The sequence below is a fragment of the Eleginops maclovinus genome, chromosome 2 (assembly GCF_036324505.1).
Source record: "Eleginops maclovinus isolate JMC-PN-2008 ecotype Puerto Natales chromosome 2, JC_Emac_rtc_rv5, whole genome shotgun sequence".
Lineage (NCBI taxonomy): Eukaryota > Metazoa > Chordata > Actinopteri > Perciformes > Eleginopidae > Eleginops > Eleginops maclovinus.
The window spans coordinates 18189400-18210681 of NC_086350.1; the positions used below are offsets into that span (position 1 = coordinate 18189400).

The 21282-nt window shown below is 40.1% G+C and overlaps 1 protein-coding gene across 2 annotated transcripts in view; it reads right to left on the reverse strand.

Moving 5' to 3' along the window:
* abcc8 (ATP-binding cassette, sub-family C (CFTR/MRP), member 8) overlaps positions 1-21282 on the reverse strand; it is a 51373-nt gene that overhangs the window by 5353 nt on the left and 24738 nt on the right. For both annotated transcript variants that reach the window (XR_010165162.1, XM_063876509.1), the window contains exons 14-32: positions 20774-20888; positions 20378-20497; positions 19169-19241; positions 18948-19053; positions 15222-15254; positions 13912-13950; positions 13459-13557; positions 10563-10647; positions 10170-10250; positions 9233-9370; positions 8516-8641; positions 8198-8294; positions 6578-6825; positions 3681-3847; positions 2828-3055; positions 2143-2235; positions 1702-1804; positions 1228-1341; positions 437-557 (exon numbers count right to left, since the gene is read on the reverse strand). Coding sequence is in view for 1 of the 2 variants with exons in the window: in XM_063876509.1 (XP_063732579.1) it covers positions 437-557; positions 1228-1341; positions 1702-1804; positions 2143-2235; positions 2828-3055; positions 3681-3847; positions 6578-6825; positions 8198-8294; positions 8516-8641; positions 9233-9370; positions 10170-10250; positions 10563-10647; positions 13459-13557; positions 13912-13950; positions 15222-15254; positions 18948-19053; positions 19169-19241; positions 20378-20497; positions 20774-20888 (2186 nt within the window). In the remaining variant the exon portion in view is untranslated. The remainder of the gene's footprint in view (positions 1-436; positions 558-1227; positions 1342-1701; positions 1805-2142; positions 2236-2827; positions 3056-3680; positions 3848-6577; positions 6826-8197; positions 8295-8515; positions 8642-9232; positions 9371-10169; positions 10251-10562; positions 10648-13458; positions 13558-13911; positions 13951-15221; positions 15255-18947; positions 19054-19168; positions 19242-20377; positions 20498-20773; positions 20889-21282) is intronic.

Below are 21282 nucleotides of genomic sequence, written 5' to 3' on the forward strand. Positions count from 1 at the left end.
TATAGTAACAGATTCTCAGAGTAAAATGTGAATCCTGGATATTCAATTTGTAGTGGTCCAAGTGATATATTCTTAAATTGTACTGTAGTAGCATATCATAGGACAAGGTTACCGTATGTTTGAGTCAAATGATTAAGAACTGCCTTTAGTTTATTAAATGTAATAATACATTAATATTTGTCTGAATACTTTTTGCATAACTCATCCAAAGAGTCCTTTTTATAACTGTGGGTTATTATGGTAGTATGTGTGTTCTGCAACCTGAATCTCAGGCTACCTAAACATCTAAAACAAAGCCTCTCATTCATGACTCAGTGCCTTAGAGATAGACTTTGAAATGTTTTGGTGTCCAGGCGTAGAGGTCAGAAATGAAACCAGATATGATTTGTTTGTATTGGTGAAAGATGTCTGAATTGAAGACGGCATTGTGACTCACTAAGAAGTCCCTCATAACTCTCTGGTTCAGTTTTGAGCAGGCCGTTAATCCTGTTGATTGACCCAAGCTGTACCTCCATGTCTGCCAGGTTACGCACCATCCAGTTCATGTAGTTGGAAACCTGATATACAGAGGGAGGAGGAGGGTAAATGTCACTGTAGGCAAACATTACCTCACCTAGCTTTTTTACCAATTTGTCAAAGGGTCTAATGATGTAGGTAACAAAAGATAAAAAATACGTTTTTTTTTAAATAAAATAGTAAATCCGCTTTCGAGATTCATTTTAAATGGACAACAATTATGTATTGAGTAAGCCCTAAGTTTTATTAAAATCAAGTATTTTGTATTTTATGTTTTTATTTAAAAACTAATAATTAGAGCGCAATTGTATTAAAAAATATATAGTTTAATGGGGCCTGTGAACTAGTTCAGGCAGTCAAGTCAAGCCAATGAAACATTTACACGTGACTTGCCTTGTCCCTCTTACAACCTACCAAACACATTCTCCTAAACTGCCAGATCTGCTTGCCATGCTGCTGCTGCTACTTCCACGTCGCTGCTGCTCACCTGCCCCTCCACCACCCCAGCTCGGGGATAGTAATCTAATCATCACTCAATGTTCTATGTAAATATGTGGAGTGATGAGGCCCGAGCCTAGACGCCAAACTCAAACTATGCTTCTTAGAAACATATCAATGAAACACGTGAGGCGTCTGACTGAACTATGCTTACAACTTCTTTAAAGGTGCAAGTTTACAAGCTATGAAACAAACACCAACACACACACTCACCAGGAGTGCATATGTCAGTCCCAGCCCCACCAGGCCAGTGGACAGCTGGTTGTAGAGGGAGTTAGTGATGGAGGCCACAGCTGCCACCAACACCACACACGCTCCAACATACTCCTGCAGTAAGACAATATCAACTTCACAGCAGGAAGATAATACATCGCTCAATAATTCAGATAAAATAAATATAAATAGATGCAAATACATTATTGCAGATCAGTTTGTTGTCAACACACAATATGAATATCTACAGAAGATTACCACCTCTGTTGAAACATGAGAGGCCCAATAAGCAGCGAGCAGCTGATTCATAAACATGAAGGTAGAGTGTGATATTAAATAGTGATGAAAATTCAGTTTTTTTCTGAAAACAGAGGGAGCCAGCAACATCAACACAAATGTGAAGCAGCTGCTGTCAGACAACAGTCAACAGATCTGAACTGAGTGTTCAAAACAGATCAGGAGACAGGGCTTTACCATGCGGACCTCCAGCCAGCGGTTTGCTGCCGTGAGGAAGAGAGAGGCGATGTTGTTAGCGTCCGTGAACTGCAATAACTTCTGTCTGAACCGGGGCTCATACCTGCCAATAAAGAAAACGCACGTCTCGTTTTTATCAGTCTTACTTTTCTACATGGTATATCCTGCCTGCACTTTTTTTTCTGATATTTTGCAGTCATTAAACTATTTCCCTAATGCTCATAATTGGTCTAACCTTTTCAACTTTTGTTAAGAAAGATAGATCTATTATTCATTTAAAAAATTACTCATACATAACATACAACATAACAAACGTTCAAGTTCCAACATCCAAGTGAAGCACATTTTTGAGAGTTGAAATACATCTGAAACTGTATTCATAAATTAATCCTCTACTTATATTGCTCATTCAGTTAATGTGTTTAAACGACTAATGTTTACCTGAGGGCCCTTATAGTGGTGAGACCTTCCACTGTCTCAGAGAAGTGGCAGAGCAACGGCAGCTGGGTGCTGTCCTCCAGCTGCTGCAGGTCCCTGACCAGAAGACAGAGGACACAGTGCAGAGGGAAATATCAACTGTAGCAAAGTTCAAATCCTTTCAAAGGTCAGAACATTTGAATCAAAACAAAAAAAATGTCACTGAGACGTGCATCCCACATCTGTGCAGCCGCTTGGATTCCACTGTGGGTTTTGGCATGCAGGTCAGTGGGAAATAAAAGCACTAGAGCATTGGTGAAAATTATAAATCTTGCATGTGTCAGGGCTTTCATTTTTACAGAAAAACTCTAATTTATTTCCTCAGAAAGTCTGTGCCTTATGGGGAATCTGTTAATTATATTGGGTGAATCCAAATGTTCACCCTCAAAATTATATTTATTTAACTCTTCAATATTTTTTCATTAAATGTGCAAATAATGATCAAAATGCCATTCCAAAGCCTCAACAGTAAAGTATTTTAAAAATGGTGAAAACACAAACTGACGTAACTGTTTTTACATTTCATGAACATAAAAACAATCAGATTTCTTGTACCCAGCGAGGACCTGACCTTTGTGTCCCCAGTGAAGCTACACACAGATCTATGTCTGAAGATGAAAGCCTGCTCTGACTCAGGGTGCTGACTCACCTGGAGGCCACCCTGAAGTATTTCTGGATGAAGTAGCAGGCGATGGCGAGCGGCAGCAGGGCGAAGAGAAAGACAGGGGTCACGTAGGTGATTACGCCCAGGGCAGACACACAAAGCAGGGTGGAGCGGGACAGGCACTCCAGGGTGGTGGGGATGTGCTGGTCGATCGTGTTCGTGTCTGTGGAAAACCTGTTGAGGATGCTGCCGAGCGGAGTTGTCTCAAACAACCTGCAGGGATAAAAAAAGATGTAACACTCAGAAATCTGTTTTCAATTTGAATAACAATAATAATTTCATTTCCAAATCATTTCATTCCCTAGATCTTATTATTTCTATGATAAACTAAATCCTTAGAGAACATAGTTATATTAAACAGATGTCCACATGTTGGAATATTTAACATGAATCTGCTCAGATGTGGTGTGATAGTTGAATGCATTATTTATCATGAAATGCATCTGTTTGTTTAGCTGTGTGTGAGTCTATACATTACATGCGGGCATCTTTATGTAAGTGATGTCTCCTGGACTTTGTGTAAGGAAAGCAGGTGGTGCTTTGGGTAATGGGGCGAGCAAAGATGCTTTTAACAGCGTTTCCATGTTTAATTGATCTGTTTCAGCACACAATCACGCACGCACACACGCAGTATCAGTGAGCATACATCTCTCTGCCTCTTTCACACTTCATGAAGCAAAGCTACAACACACACACACACACACACACACACACACACACACACACACACACACACACACACACACACACACACACACACACACACACACACACACACACACACACACACACACACACACACACACACACACACACACACACACACAGTGTGTCAAACCTCATGGGGGCCAGGATGATCTTGTTGAGTAAGTCATGGTGGAGCTCTTTGGCCACTTTGAGGCCGGTCCACTCCACGGCCACAGAGGTGGCGAGACACAGGACGATGCCAAGGCAGCACAGCACGCTGAACACCGACAGATACCACGAGTGACTGAAGCCACAGCCCTGCAGACAGAGAGGAGGTTATAATAATATAAAACAAAACGATAATATCTGTATTTGTCTAGCACATTTCCCACATAATAGTAGCTCTTAGTGCTCTAAGCCTAAGGCATGGCATTAAAAACACTATTAAAAGATGGCAAACTAAATGAACTGCCCTACTCGCCTACGTCAAACATTTAAGATGCACTTTCCTTTTTCGTCTGTCCAAGGTGTGATAATTTTATCCTCTTAGGCATATTTCTTCATACCTCTTAGGTGTGAATTAGCATTGCACAGCATGTTTTATTTGTAATATTTATAAGTTAAAATGGACTTTTACTTTTGTCTACCAATTTATAATCAGTTTATCGTGGAGTCTAAGTGGATGTTCGTGCCACATTTGAATAAAACTAACATTTTTGAGTTAATAAATTAATATTAATAAAATAAAACATCCTATACAAAAAGGAATAATACAAAGATATTGTATTTGATTCTGTCTCAAAGTGTTATATCTTCATGTGGTATTTATAATCAGTAACATATTTTTATTTTTGATATCAGAGAATTAAATACAACCAGTTAAATCCAATTTCAGTACATTTACATTTTTCAGCATTAAATGCATTTTATTTTGGCTGTGTGAAAAGTGATGCACAAGAATAAATAATTCTTGAAACACTTAGCAGAGTCTAGGAATTCAATGAACACATGATGTTCATGCTGGAGGGGAACAGGAGAGGAGAGGAGGAGGGGAAGAAGAGGGGAGGACAAAGCTGTAGGTGGTGGGTGATGCAGGACTGAGGATCAGTGTGGGTGAAATAAAAAAATCACAAACGTACGGCTTACGGATCTGTACAATGTATGACACTTTCATTTTATAGTGAATATTTTAGATAGTGTATAACGACCAAACATGTCAATTAATCCTCCTAATGTGCCCTAATTCTGGTATTTCTGACCTAAAAAAAATGTAATTTGTCAGATCAAAAGGTGACAATCAGAGATTTAGAAGAAAGTAACACCACAACCAACCTGTCTTTAAATACAGACTGAATGATGTACTACTGCTTTATATTGTTACATCAGCACTGCTCAGGGAACTTAGGATAAAATGTTGTATTTGGTTGGGCAGTCAAACTAAATGATTGCTCTCCATTCACATTTTGAATGTTTATAGGAATGTCTCAGGCTTTCCTTGGACCCAGCCCTTGTTATGCTGCTACATCACAGACAGAAGCTAGTCCGCCTTACAAACATCAAGACTTTTTCCTTTTATTTACAGACTGTTTTCCCAGATTCACTTCACTGTTTGTGCCTTTAAAGTGAAGACAATATTTAGTTTTACAAGTCTAAGGAGCAGGCTGGCAGGTAAACACAGTGTCAGTCATGTGCCAGAGTTTGCTCTGTGACAGTAGCAGAGGATTTCTGAGTGGCCCACATTACTCAGATTAGATAAACATGGCAAATCCTCCCCCAAACAACATGTCCTTAGCATTGAAGCGACAGTGTGTGTGTGTGTGTGTGTGTGTGTGTGTGTGTGTGTGTGTGTGTGTGTGTGTGTGTGTGTGTATTTTCTCTGACACACACACACACACACACACACACACACACACACACACACACACACACACACACACACACACACACACACACACACACACACAAAGCTGCTGCTTCACTTGTCTTGGAACATGATCAACTGCCAACAGCTGGTGCGACCCTGACGTGCGACCGGTGCAGCTTAGCCTTCGCTTGTACTGTGTACAACTCTCTCCTTTTTTAAATGCGTGTGTTTTCTGTGTGCTTGCAGGTGCCAGTTAAAGACAATATTGAGAAAGAGTTTGCTAAAAAAAAAAAAAAAAAAGCTTTAAATTGTATTCATTTCACATCAGTTGGGATGTTTATAGAACACTGTGCAGAAAGCTTATTTATTTTTAATATTTATACTTTTTCTGAAGGTTTTTGAACAAATATTCATTGATCAAAGGTACATTGCCAAGAAGGAATTTTTCCATTAATGCATTCTTGTCTCTCTAACTTGCGTCTGAGTGAGATGAGTCTGACCTGCAGCTGCTTCGGGGGGCATTAGCAAACGCTTCATCTGGAGCTGGCAGTGTTTGTGTTTAAGGTCAGCTCTGCTAAACTGAGATTCACAGGAGATGTAGTGAAAAAACTGTTATGTAATTTTATGTAAAAGTGATTATCCATCTAATCTAGTTTGTTTAAAATACGGGGTGCCGTCTTAATTTCCATATTATGGAATTTTCGCGAAAGCTTGTAAAATAAGGCAAATTTATCCTTTTTAATCAATTCAAACTCCTTTCGACTGACAGATGAATGACTGGGATATCTATGAATAGATGTCCCTATTGCCTTTGGCCTGTTTTTATACTGTAACGTTATCTTGCTTTATATATAATGTATTCATTCGCAGAGCTTGCTCTCAATGGTCTTAGTTATGATTATTAACGAATACGTAGCTGGTATATTTAATACATTTCCAAATATCCAAAACTATTCGCAAAGTGTGTAGATAAACAAGATAAGAATTCTAAATAAAGTTGTTGTTTTTTTAGTATTCCAACAATCCTCTGGTAAACACACCAGATAAAGCACAGAAGAAGAAAAGCAATGCATTGTCAATAAGAATCTACTACAGAAGGTAAAGCTGTCTTATGAAACAGACTGAAAAACTGCTGATCAACATAATGTTTTGACAGACAACAACAAATCGATGTTCTGCCTCACCTGAACGTCAGTACAGTTACGAGCTGTTGCTAAAGTCTTGGCTGCGATGACGTGTGACGTCCAATGGGCCAACCAGTAGTCGATGGCGATCATGAGGGTGTGTTTGAAGAGCTGTGACAGGAGGAGCAGTGTGAGCAGGACGACCCCAGCGGAGGACAGGTAGGTGCCGCAGGAGCGCCAGGGGATGGTGGCGCGATGACGCATAGCCTGCGACATGTTATCGTCATCGTCGCTCTCCAAGGACTCCTCTGGGATCGAGACAGATAAATGTTCAAATGTTTCAGAGTCTTGGTTCAGTGTGAGTTATAGAGTCGTCTCGGATAACATTATCACATTTTATAATATGGTAAGCTATTTGTACTTTACATATAAGACTACTTCTGTGTTTACCTGTGGACTCCAGTGACTACTTCTCAAACTACTGTTTAACTTTTCTGACAGTCCTCCTCCTACCCTTCTTCTTTGACTTATAATAATAATTATTCTGTCTCATTCTTTCTTGTTCTCTCACATTTTCTGAGACATTTCTTAGATTGTTCTCCCTGTATCTGTCTGAAAAATAACTCCTGACAGAAATAAAAAGAGCCAAAGAGAGCAGAAACCACATGAGGTATTCTATAGGCCAACACCAAGCAAATGTTCATTCCCATGATTGAAGTGATTTCCAGGGGCAATGGAGCAGCCATGAGATGCTGGCTGGGGATAAGGAGCTAATGGTAATGACCTCCTGCCTCCTCCCTTACACTGATGTAAATATGCATTGAATCACATCATGCAGAAAGGTCTGGAGCATGAAGCTGCACCCGGGAGTCTAACAAGCTTGAGTTACAGAGGAAGCAGGAGGGCAGAGGAGAAACCGAAAGGGAGAGGATGAATGACTACTGCTGCTACTATTATCTACAGTGCACCATGCTGGCATAAGGGTAGACTTGAGGAGGTAGAGTAACAAATGATTGTGGCAAAACATTTAAAAAAGAAAATGATAAATGATGAGGGTCTAGGATGGTGGGAGAAGCTGCGAGTTGCTTGCAGCGTCACAATGCCACAGACTCATTTTACAGTCCATGCTTTCAGGCCACACCTGTTCGCTCAAACATGAGGGCAGCACCTTGTGCTGAAGCCATCCCATAAGTCCACTCAGAAGTGCCACCAGCACACAGGAGACAACACAGAACACAGATAAAGAGTACAACCACTGCAGTGTAGCACCTCTTCTACAGCTGCACAGTCAATTGCAGACATATACAGCTAAAGGATTATAGTCAGTGTGAAACATGAGGCTGTTCGAGAGAGAAAGTGCTGTCATATCTGCGGAAGAAATCGAAAGACATGAGACACAAAGACAAGAAGAAAGTCTGGAGCATTGTAACGTTTGCATTTTGGATAGATTAAATAAAGAACAGACAAGACAATTAAGCAGATCATTCAAATCAATGCAGCAGGACATTACAATTAAGCGGATGAGCTTAAGCTTTAAATGTAATGTAAGAGGTGCTGCTCCTCTGCAAAGACACACCAGGAGAAGAGAAATGATATTCTGCTTTAATAATAAGGATGAAGTCGGTAAATGAATGACTGCAGTTGTATGTCTTCAAACAGTTTTATCCTGAGACCGCTCACCTTCCTCGTCCTCTTCAGTCCTGGCAGCGTCTCTGGAGTACATGGCCCTCCGCAGGTTCTTCCTCTCCATATCTGTCATACTCGCTGCCTCTGTCTCCTGGAGGAGACATAAAGATAAACACATGATTTTCCTGAAAAAACTAAAGCATTTGTTCTGTTGAGACATTAAGCAAACACCCAGGTATTCAAACTGTCATTCCCAGCAACATGGGATTCGTTGCACCTCTCCAGATTCTAAAACTGTTTGATTAACATCAAAGCAAAGATTAAAAGTCACAAATGATTGATTAGCCCTTTAAATGTGCAGTCATTAATCACCGACTCAAACTCCTGGTCCTGTCTGTTCATCAGGGTTTTCCACTGCTCAAAGAGTTCAGCCTGGGAGTTCTGGATGTCTTTCAGAGTCCCTTCAGCCTGGATAGTGCCATCCTTCATGGCAATGATCTAATAAAAACACACAGAGAAGAATACATTTAATCTTTAGTATGTGGACACACTGGAAATGAGTCTGCAAATCTGGGTTGTTTCTGACATAAACATTCTACATCCAAAATAAAGCAATACTACATTACATCATGAATAATATAACACCATCACAAGGGGAACAGCTTATCAATCACTGTGACTTTTTAGGAGTGACAAGTCTGTGTTATATAGGTTTCTGTGCATGTTAATGGTTGGCAAAGGCTGAAATCCCAAAGTTCCCTTCAGAGGGAGTTTTCCCTCCAAAACACTCCCCGCCCCCTATTGTCTAGCGCTCCATCACATTGTACATGATTGGCTAAGGGGCGGGTAACCTCTAAGTGGTTGATCAATCCCAACTGAGCCAGACATCTGACCAATAAGAGCAGACTGGGCTCTGGTTTCAGACAGAGGGTGAAAGGAAGCGCTGCAGCACAGGCAAAATGAGAAAAATAAAGACCTTTTTGAACATTAAAGCATGGAGACATGTCACAATAGAGGCACAAAATACAAATACAAATGAACCTAAAAATGAGAATAATAGGGCCCCTTTAAATAAGTAACTGTTCTTACCCAGTCTGCGTGAGGGAGATACTGAAGTTTGTGAGTGACCAACACAACCGTCCTCTTCTCCTCTCGTAGGAGCTTGAGGATGCCATCCTGCATCAGATGGTCACTCAGGTGGATGTCTAAGGCAGAGAATGGGTCATCCTAAAAAAAAACATATGAACAGTGTGATGCCCCTGTGGGTTTATCTGGAGAGGGTGTGACTGTGGGGTGTCTAACCTTGATTGCAGTAACTCAGGGCACCTGGGCCCGGTGCCCTGTAGCTACTTAAAGTCTCCCTGCCACACTAATTCTCGCCTGTGCTGTTCTCTGCTCCTTCCTGCAGGCACCCGGTTTTGGGTTTAGTATGCGGTTACTTTAGTTGTTCTAATTTGTACATCTCAATACCCTCACATATACACGTCCATGCAAACCCTCACCCTGCATTTACACTACTGATACCACTGACGTCCACACCTCATCCTTTACTCATTTGTGCATTTCTTTAATTTGGTTAATTTGACTTACTTAAATAAACATCTTTTGTTACCATTGAGATGGTCTGTCTCCCCTTTGTTGTGGCCTTTTGAGCCAGGTCATAACAACAGTCATTAAAAAGATTACCTAATCGCAACTTCAAAAACGACATTCAAAGTTAGAGTTTTTGTGTGTGTGGTGAATAGAATTTTCCTTAGGTTTTTTTCTAACATCTTATAGCCTAAATTATTAAATAAGAAATAATAATCCACCAGAAACTGACATTATCAAACTGAAAAGCTTCATTTAGCTCCTCAGCCCTGCAGCTCAGATTTAGAGAAAGTTACTATTTTTGTACGAAAGCATCACTGAAAGAATCTCATCTGAGTTTTCATAAAAGCTTCAAAAAAGCATCTGCTAACAAGGTTAAACCAAAGTGCTATCCAACAACTGAAAACTGTGTGTGAGAGTGTGTGTGAAGACTCACCAGGAAGACCACGTTGGTCTGTTGGTACAAAGCTCTTGCGACGGTGATACGCTGTTTCTGTCCCCCAGACAGGATGATACCCTGCGCCAGAGGGCATAAACTTTATTACATGGGTTTAATAGAAAGCAGGATGGACATGATGCAAGTGACATTTACCCCCAGAGACAAATAAGATCAAAGTTTATCTCCAGCATAACTGGTGCATGCATGAAGAAATCTAACATGACAGTGCTTCGGCTGAACAAGGTCAGTCCAGCTCCCTACATACAACACATCTGATCCTGGCTGCACAGTTCTGATGACAAGTGATTGTGCAGTACAGCAAGGCACAGTGGGAGCAAAGGACAGATCTGGGAAAAACAAAAAAATAAAACATGTTACTGTGATACTGACCCGCTCCCCAATCTCTGTCTGCTCCCCCTGTGGAAGGATGTCAATGTCAGGCTGAAGGGAGCAGGCCTCGATGACAGCATTAAACCTAGCAGGCACAAACAGACAGAATACAAATAAGGAGAGAGCAGCTGCTAATTCTAACTCATTATTAACCTCAGGGTTAATAGCATTGACAGTAAATGAATATGAATGATACATATCTTACATATAACTTGCTATTAGGTATGCTCAACACAATGAACAAAAGTCTGAACACAGCGTTGAAAACTGAAAATAAAAAGTAGAAAGAGTTGGAGCTGCCTTTGTTGACACACTTGAGAGATTCAGCCCTGAGCGCTTCATGAGACTTGCTTCACCAGACAGAGACAGACACAGAAAAAAGAGGCTGATTCAGAAAGCACAGAGTCACACTGGGTAAAAAAAGTTCCTTGCTGCATCAATCAGTGCTTCATGTTTAGATTCAAATAAATCACATGTTGTTTATTAAATTGCATTTTCATTTCTATTATCCTTCTATTACCCAGAAGACCTTTAAAACTACAGCACAAACGGTGAACACAACATGGCAGGTGGTCAGGTTAGTGATTCAGAAATAATGCACCACAGCCCAGAAATGGTAAATTAATCTTGTTTCAAGTAGTCTGCAAAATGAAATCAATTTCCATATCCTGATATATCTTTATGAGGTAATTAATGAACGGGATGTGCGCTCACCAGCTGAATATATTTTTTATCCAAATCCACCAAACACAAATGTCCTTGAATATATTTATGAATTCAGAGTCACATCAGGTTTCAAATAGAAGAACCAGTCATATCTATTGCAGGACAACATGCTTACCACCGTAAGGCACACCTTAAGCTAAAAGGCTGCAATGTGGATGGACGAGTTAATAGAACAATATTGTGTTAAAGAAACAGGTTCTGATGTTCAGTGGGTTTATTGTTTGCCCTGTTAATTATCTTAGTTTAGCGTATTAGCATGCTACAAACTGAGTACCAGTATTAAGATAAAGGTGAAAACAGGAATGTAAAATTGAAAGACAGTAAAAAGCAAAGCTATTAAAATGTTCCCCCATAAAGCCAGAGTAGAACCTTTTAAGCCAGAAATGATGAACCATCACAGGTGCAGAATAAAAACGAAGTGTTTAATTTTTTTAAATCCGTGCTTGGACTGCAACATGAGCAAAAGATTTGCAGTGTCATTCCTTAGTATCTTTTTTTGGAAACACCTCGTGCTGGAGCCAGTAAGTGATTTCACTCTTCTGGATCTAACCAGAAATTGGAGAGACAGCAGGAAAGGATGGGGGGGCGTAAGATGTGTCTGAAGAGAAAGACAGAGGAGACAGCGAGGAGAGGCAGCGCAGGTTGGGCAAACATCTTCCCAGCAACAAACCATAGCAGCCCATTAGATGTATTTTATAAAACAAACCGGTCCATTAGACTCAGGGAGTGCCTTACCATAAATCAAAGCAACTAACCTTTCAAAAAGATCATTTGTTGTAAGGACACAAACTGTGAGCGTGTGCCTCTTTGTTTGAATGTAAGTCATTAAAAGAGAGTGTGTTTGTTTTTGATTGTGCTCACGCAGGCAAAAACAGCATATGTCGTTGAGTCAGGAGGGAGTGAAACTGCGATGGACTCCAAGTGTAAAGACACCTTCGGCCAAAACAAATCCTGGCTCGGTGAGTCACTGTGTCAAAACAGGTTAACTGGGAAGACACAAACTGGCATCATTTACTGGATACAAAGTGTTGACTTCAACAGGCATCAACACATCCAATTTACCCCGGTGGCCTCAGGAGAAAGGAAGTTTATTGGCTCTATTTCGTCTTGACAGCGGGGCCTGGCCACACATTGATAACTCAACTTTAATTACCAACTCATTTTAAAGGAGAATGTCCTTTGGCAGTTTGTTAACTGTGATTAAGGTGTCACAGTGACTGAAATTAAGCAACAAAATAAAGTTCAGCAATTATTGCGGGGAAGACAGCTTATGTACAGTGGTTACTAATGCAAGCGTACAGTCAGGAGTTAACTAGAAGTGAACTTGGAGCAAAGTCATCAAACGTAAAACCAAGTAAAAGAGAGGAAAACAGGATGTTAGGATGCAACCTTGACAAATCAACCCACGCAACAGCTTGGTAAGGTTCAGTTTTTGTTGAAAGACTTTGAGAGGGGAAATGATTCATGACTTTATGATCATGTTGAATGTGTGTTGCATTGTTGAAATAAGATTTTTGCCATATCTATAATGTAGCTACTGTGCAGATGAGCATAAAGCCTTTGAAAGTTGAAGGCTAACTTTTTGATGCTGTTCAACTAAGAGGTGTTTCTGATAATAAGTTTACCAAATTGATACAGAATTAATGGGAGCAAACTGAATGGAGCCAAAAGACCCCGCTTTGAATCTGTTTGAACTGCAGTCTGTCAACCATGGAAACATAAAATAACAGTTTCCTTTAAGCATCTCGTATTCCTTTAATAATTTCCTTTAGCAGCACTTCCATAATGATTCAAATGTGTTCTGGTTGTTGCATCGGCTGTGGAGAAGCTCAGCAGATATAACTTTTTTATAAAGCTCAGGAGGTAGAGCGAGTTGTCTAATTAGAAGATCGGCTCGCCCAGGCAGCATGGCAAAGTGTCCCTCGGCAAGAATCCGAAACACAACTTCCTCCAGATGGCATAGCCACCGGCATGTGGGAGCATGATGAGGAATAGATCTTGCTCAGTAGTTTGGCATTTTGTATGGCAGCCCTGGTGTCAGTATAATGTATGTGAATGGGTTAATGTTGACATAGTGGGAAAGGGATTTGAATGGCAGGAAAAGTATGAAGTCAGCTTAACAAATGCAAGTCCATTTACCATACCTTTTTCAAGACACTGGTTTTCCTACCTAGTTTTGATCATGGGCATCTCGAATGTGATGTTCTCCACCACGGTCGAATTCAACAGCCATGGCTTCTGGGAGGCGTAGGCCACAGCGCCTCTCTTCCTACCAGAGGTTTTAAAACACATGCAGACATTTCAAACAATCAATAATCTGCTCTCAATGTTAACATTTTATATCTTAGTATTTTTTTTGTTTAAGACAAGGGATTAGGGAATGTTCAACCTCTGGACACAGGGACTCCTTAATAATGCACTATAATAAAAATAATACCTTGTCAATAAAAAACCATCCTGGTGATCTATGGGGATGTGTTTGTAAAGTAAAGTTTGTCACGGGTGAACACGGGAGCAGAGGGAATATCTGGTTCTCTTTTATCTTCTTCTGAATAAGCTTAAAAATGCTTTTCTGCTCCACTGATCACGGTGATGCGTCAAACTTTTTATTGTCTGAGCTCACCTGATTTCTCCGTCATCTGCAGCATCTCTGTCTGTGGGGCTACAGAGGAAACACACACACACACACACACACACACACACACAACATTAATTGAGCAATACAGTTCCCTCTGAGATGAACACATTATTGACTCCACCTTCATGATGTAATGATTAACACAAAACAAACATCAACCCCCCCCCCATCATGGCAATCATGTCACTGCCCTACATGAACACATCTATCATTAGCTGCGATCTTATCCTTCCTGAAAATAACGCCCACCACCCCCTCCAATTTTTTCTTCCTGTAATTTGCTGATATGGAAATCAGCGTCAGCCCGTTTGGTGTAGTCAGTTTTCAGAGGGTCTGATTCCTCGGGCTGAGATAAGTGTGAGGGCTGGGGCTGGCTGTCGCTGTTTGCTGGTATCTGCTCATCTACTGTAGGCCCTTCTCTGTAAGCAGCCGTGTCTTGATAGTGTTTCATGCTTTTTATCAATTTGAGTACTGGGTAGATATTTGGGAGTTTGTTTTGTATACATATATTATTTTACAAATAAAATAAAAGAACACTTTACTTTATTACAGTAGTATATGATCTTACGATGGCATGATAAACCTGTTGAATTAATCTTTAATTGACATAACAATATTTTGTTTACATCTCACACTGAAACGTTCACTGTGCTCTGACTATAAGAGTAAACATATGTGCTGCGGGACTGTATACTGTTAGTCCCCACACAGTTCTGGTTTCTCTGGACACTCACACCCTTAAAACATTATGCTATCAATAGACACAGAGCTAAAGTTTCCCATTTAGTCAGTGACAAGATAGCAGCTGTCATATGCTCACTGATGCCAACTGTGGGTTTTTTATGTGTGCGTGCGTGCGTGCGTGCGTGCCTGCATGTATGTGTGTGCGTATAATTCCTGAGCAAGTTAAAGATATGAACAGCGTTGCCAGTTGTAATTCAAACATGAGTCCACCTTGTGCTAAAATAACATGAGCATTAGCTAAACCAGCAGTGACAATTACTGTCTGTTAACAAGGTCCTATCCTTAACAAAGATGTATGTTTCATGTGTAACAGACAGCTGAATCAAACCTGTCATCAACAACAGTGCACTGCATTATGTTTGTCTTCCTGTAGTCAATGCTATGAATATTTTTCAATGTATTTGGCTCCTACAGACTTTTGTCCTCAGGAGGCAATCTCAGATATTCATGCAGGTTTGAAATTGGCTTTGCACAACTAAAAATACAAGTTGCCACTGATTTATGTTCTGCGTTTCGGTGCTTGGACTTCATTCCTCTTTACTCTGACTCACCTTTCATCTCCCTCTGATTCCAGGTTTGGCAGGCTGTGGAAATCGCAGAACAAAATATATAAATGGAGGTGTATCTCACAATTTTGCATTATTCATCATCATGTTTTTTATTAAATACAGGTAAAAGTTCCAGAAGCCAGGGATTAATTATTGCAATTAATTAATTATTACATTGAACTGACTTGAGATCGTAAATGCCTTTAAGTGTGCACACATAAACAGTACGTACTGTACACACACATGCACGTAACCATTCACATTCAGACTCAAACTCTCAAAGTCATTACGATCTCATTGGCTGTTTGGAGCTTTGCACACGCTCAGTGCAGCTGCTGGGTATTTTTAGGTTTCCAAAGTTGACACCTCGCTCAACCTGAGAAGGTGACTCTGAGGACTACCGGAGAGTTTCTGCGTCAGTTCAAACATCACAGCTGTTCGGGAAAAAAAGACTAACTTACACTGAGCTTTCACACGCCAAAAACAAACATGTAAACAAAATGGTGTGAAGTGACTGAATAATTAAATAAGAATTTGAAGTGAGTAGTGCTTACATGTAAAAATATTAAGTATTGAGTCTCTTTTTATTCATTTCTTTATTTTTATGTAATGTAATTATATTTGTTTTAGTTTAAATGAAATAATAAAATTTGAAAAAATATTTTAAAAGAGACTTTACCTTTTAGTAAATTGATTTTTTTGCTCAAAACATGAAGGTTGAGTTTACTCGCCCTAGTCTAATTTGTATTTGTAATTCAGTCTTAAATTGAGTTTAAAAGAAATAGATGAAAACATGAAAAAAAACAGAACTGAAAAGACGAGGCAAGCGGGGCAATTAAGCCATAAAAAAAATCTAATTTGGTGGACATCCTCCTACATTACTGTTTAAAACAAACCTCATTAGTGAGAATGAATCATCCATTCAGATAAAAAGGAAAACAAGAGATCTACAAAATAAAAAGGATCTCACTGAACTGTTTCTATCAAACACAAAAGATGAGAAAATAAGAAAATACTCATTAGACAAAGAAAAATTTAGTTTGACATTATAGCAAGCTCTTAAATATATGTAGATCGGCTTTCCTTATCGGTGTACCAAGATATCTCAAGTAATACCGGTTGTGCCTGGTAAGAGCTATGAAGATGATGGGATGGCAAGGGGCAACTGTATGATTACATAATCTAAAGAGAACACAAATGGTCACGTTATGATAATAAAACGTGTGCTTCCTCTATCAAGATGATATGTTTTCCAAAGAATAAAAAAACATCACACCACATACTGTACGGGAAATGTGGAAAAGGAATATTTTTTATAAGATGTTTATCATGGTGAGACTATGACATAAACACCAAATTCCCTTCATTCTAGCTGGATGGAGATTTCTTCAATTAGTAATGCTAACTGGAACACAATTCTGACAACACACAATGAAAAACCCTTGAGAAAATGACCTCATCAGACCCAATCACCTAATGACACTTGAAAGACACTGAAGCCTGAATGGACGGCTGATTGTCTTTATCCTGCAGCCTTTGTAAAAACTGTGTAATCATGTCAGGGTTGATGATAAACAGGTTTTTGTCTGCGACTGAGCACTGAGGGCTATTTCCCCCTCAATCAACACCTATAAGGATGCAAGGTCACGTCACAGTCACAGGAGAATTTATATATGAATCATACCAAACCGTTTCTATCAGCGGCAAGAAATTCAGTTCTGAAGAATATCCAACTATTTCCTATTGAATGTTATGTTCTTAAACATCCTTCATTAACACTTAAAGTCATTTTATGACGACACGGGTATACAGTGTGTGTTTATTGTGATGAGCACTCATGTCAGCAACAAACATTCATTTGAATCTCCTAAAGACGTTCACCTTTTCTTTTTTCTTTACTAATAACTGAAGCCCTTGAGACTCTCCAGTAAAAGGCTCATTTGCCTCTCTTGTTAGGGACATGGACTCAGCAAGTTTATGTGTTGCAGTTAATTACTTCATGTTACATGCACTGCGTTGACTGGATACTGTGGTCAAGCTAGAAATACTCCACTGTACTGACAGAGAAACCCCAGACACTCCCTGCTGTGTGCCATGTTAGGAGCACAGAGGGACAAGAGGGAGCAGGTGGGTGGGGAAAAAGGTCTCCCTTCATGATGTGTCATTTGATCCACTAACAGGTTTTGCTAAATCCAGCACAAAATAAAAATGTACACTGTTGAGAACGATCATGAGAACTAATCTAAGGCTCCAGAAACACTTTTTCTAGTGGTGAAACTGTTTTGTCGTAACCAACATAGTCCCTGGGAATAGATTATACAAACACATGGAAGCGTAGCGAGCTCAGGCTGAACCCTATCAGTTGATAAGAAACAGCTGACGCTCAGAGCCACTAGTCATCGCTCACTCTCCTGATGAGTCAGGCTGTTTCCTTCAGCCCGGCCCCCGCTGCACTCATTCGTCTCCTTATTGACTTTCATATCAGTATTTTGATTCTGCTGTTTTTGATCAGTGCTAAATCTGGTGTCTAATCGAAGTTCCTTACCCCCAAATGAAAAACATATTTCCTCATGTGTAGCTCTAAGTGTGATCATGACAGAAACATAGTGTAACTCCTTAATGTGTTGCATGATAGGTGAGAGCGCTCGGGCAACGCCAGGGTGTACAATCCAACAGAACATAAGAGGGAGTGCCAAAACAGCACTGGCATCAGGATTTAGGGAGGAAGTGTGTGAGTGTGTGTGTGACTGCTATGGATACTTGGATAATCAAGTAGTGGGAACTAAACTTTGCTGACAAATTGAGATTGATAGTGACGCTATCCTGGCAAGGTGATAAGACACTCAGATGCAGGAGATCGCATCCAGTGGGTTATGAATATTCAGCCAAGATCCTGGAGGAATCCCTAGCTAAAAAGGTTGGGAACCCATGAATAACAAACACGTTTGTCCAAAGTGCCTATAAGTACAATAAGTAGCATAAAACCACCAAATAAATATGAGCTAGACGTAGTCCAGAGCTTCAGGAGAATTTACTCAAGGAAATGAGACGTTAGTGAGTCTTATCATTGCGTGCATGGTGTCATCTGAAAATGTGTTTGGGGTTGTTTTTCTTTGGCTTATCAGCGTTGCATGGAAATATCCCCTCAGATTCCTCTACACTATCTGTCAGTGAAAAAAAAGTGTAGCTCTAACATCGGCTCTACTTTACGGAGCTCTAAATCCATTTTTGTTACATTGCTATGTCATGTTAAAGGTCTGAATTTTATGCTCATTACTTTGCTTTGTCAGCGACGTTGAATGGATGGCTGCGAGAAAACACATAAATAAAAGCTCCCTGACAGAGCAATTACCAAAGAGGTTGGAAAAGCACCAATCAGAGGCTGAGGATGGGGGGGGGGGGGGGGGGGGGGGGAGGAGCAATTCTCTTCCAATTAACCTTTCATCTCGGTACTGGATTTCATTTGAAGGATGAACTGTACAACATGCTGTAGATGGATTTCCCTGCTGGCTCATGTATCTTATTGCTTTGTAATTGAACGGATGGGGAAGTGGTTGATATACCGAGGTCCTGATGTATAGACATTGTTATGCTAAGGAAACCAGCCCATCCATCTAGAACCAGATGGCATACAATCAGGCAAAAAGGACATGAATTATTCAAATCCAAAAAGGGATTATACAGTTTTAACTGAAGCATCAGAGTTGATGAACACAGACAGAAACTGACCTGTTCCAGTAGACTGCTCCTGATACTCTCTGCATCTCGCCCAGCGCTGCCAGCAACAGAGAAGATTTTCCACTCCCAACCTGGCCCACGATCATAGTCAGCTTACCTGAGAGGTTTGGGAGGCAGCATAGTAAACAGGTCAATGAATGAATGACTGTAAAGAGAAGGATAAGGAGAGGAATCGAGGAGGCACATTGTACATCATACTGTCTGACGCTCACCAAAAGGAATCTTGATGTCCACATTAGAAAGTGTTGGCGGTCCATCGGTCCAGGTGAAATAACCGCTGATTATCTAGGAAAGCAAAGCACAGGTTTCGAAACAGATAACCTCACTCTTTAGCAAGTCAACAGTCAAACCTGCCATTTGTCCGAGATGAGGTAAAGTAAGAGAATAAGAAGAAGTGTGACCTCGTTTTTTTCACTTTATGCAGGGGAAGGAAGATACTGCTGCTTCTCACTTGCATGATTGACGTACAGAACATGTATTGAGCAGGCAAATCACTGCAGCTTGACATTTTCAAGAAGTAAAACATTTTCCTTCAATTCTGAAGGATCCAATTAACAGCAGCTCCCAGAAATCATTCCAATTTTGGCAAATTGTGAGAGGCAGTGTCCAAAATACTGTGGCTGACATCCAGAATATTTTGTGAGGAGGACACCAGGCCAATTATTTTTGACTGAAAATCTGTTGAAGAGCAATCAGTCTCCATTCAGAAGAATTTGAGATATTGTGGAGGAGATTTTTTTATACACAAAATGAAGAACAGTTCAGATGCTTTATATAGAAATTATATAAACGTTGATATTTTTACGATTTTGGAATATGTTCTATCCCATCTGTTATTTACAATAAATTATATAGATTTATTTTGAAATGTTAATTTTAAATGAAATTATTAGGCATGATTTTTATTTGCTGTTTTCATGCCTGGATGCCACAAAATATAAATTTGTATTCATCTTTAAATGTAATAGTCATATAGATCAGTGATTTTACTAATACACTGAACATCTGTGCCTTTCTGTTGCTGCAGTGTCTACAGTAATGGTTAAAAAGCTCTCCTTTTTCCGGCTCCCTGTTGATTGGAATAATTTACCGTAACAATTTCAGTCCAAAACTCCTTTTGGATTGTTTAAAACCAGCAGAACGTGGACTACATAAGGGAAATGCCACAAACATAATGATGCTTTTCATCCATTATGCAAAGTAAACAGGTAAGTAAAGGTCATTCATGACAGATACTGATCAAATCTGGAGAGAAAAGAGTGTTTATCCTCCATTAACTCAGTCAGTGTCTGTTTAAATGACTGGAATTAAAGAAAGAGGCAAAATGTTCAAAACAGTGAAGCCCTGCTAGATCACTATTTCAAATTTGATAAAACCTGGACTAAAAGTGTGTCCTGTTTCTGTCCTTTTATTGCTCTCACTTTGATGCAGATGTCCTGGTCCACGTCCTGGTAGGGTCCATCTCCCTCATGGTCCCCCTGTGAGCTGTAATTGTTCCAGTCATCCCTCGGGGGGCGCTTCCGGTTCACCACCTTCAGCGGCTTGAGGTGTCGGGACATAGAAAAGGAGGAGGAGGAGGAGGATGAAGTGAGAGGTTTAGAAAATGGCTAGAGGAGGGTTGTGTAACAACAGTCACGAAGGACAAAGAGGTAAATGGTGATATTGTCACAAAGACATTAATGTGGAGGAAGAAAACAACATTCACAGTAAAATGAGACAGCCTGTACGCAGCAGCAGGGGAGATAACAAGAAAACTGAGGTCTACCTTATTGCCTTAATCAAGCCAACATAAAAAGCGTGCGTGCACATGTACTCACCACAGCCTGGTATCTATTTTGGTTGTGATTGCTGGAGCCAGAGGTTAACATTGCTCTGGGCTCCTGTTCCTCTCCAATCTCATCGCTTGAGAAAAACTCGCTGAGCTTCTGAACACTGCACATCAAACAGAAAGACATTACATAAGTGATAAGGTCAAACTAAATGAATATGTGTAATACATTTATATACATGTTCAAACCATACTGGTGTCAGAGTACAGCAGACAGGCACAAGTAACACAGGCTTTAATTGAGCTAACTTCCATTCATAACAACTTACAAGTAAGAGCATCCTTGTTGTTTATCTTCAGATCGCTCATTCAGAGGGACATGTTTCTCTAACAACAAGCTTTCACTTTTCTGATACACTCACATATCTCTTCAGCTCTCCTCTACTTCACTGCCTAAATGAGAACAAATGCTTGCCTGATCAAGACCATCTTAATTGAATTACTAAATCTGGGCTAAATGTCGGATCTGACACGGGCCCTCATTTCCTTCAATTTCCC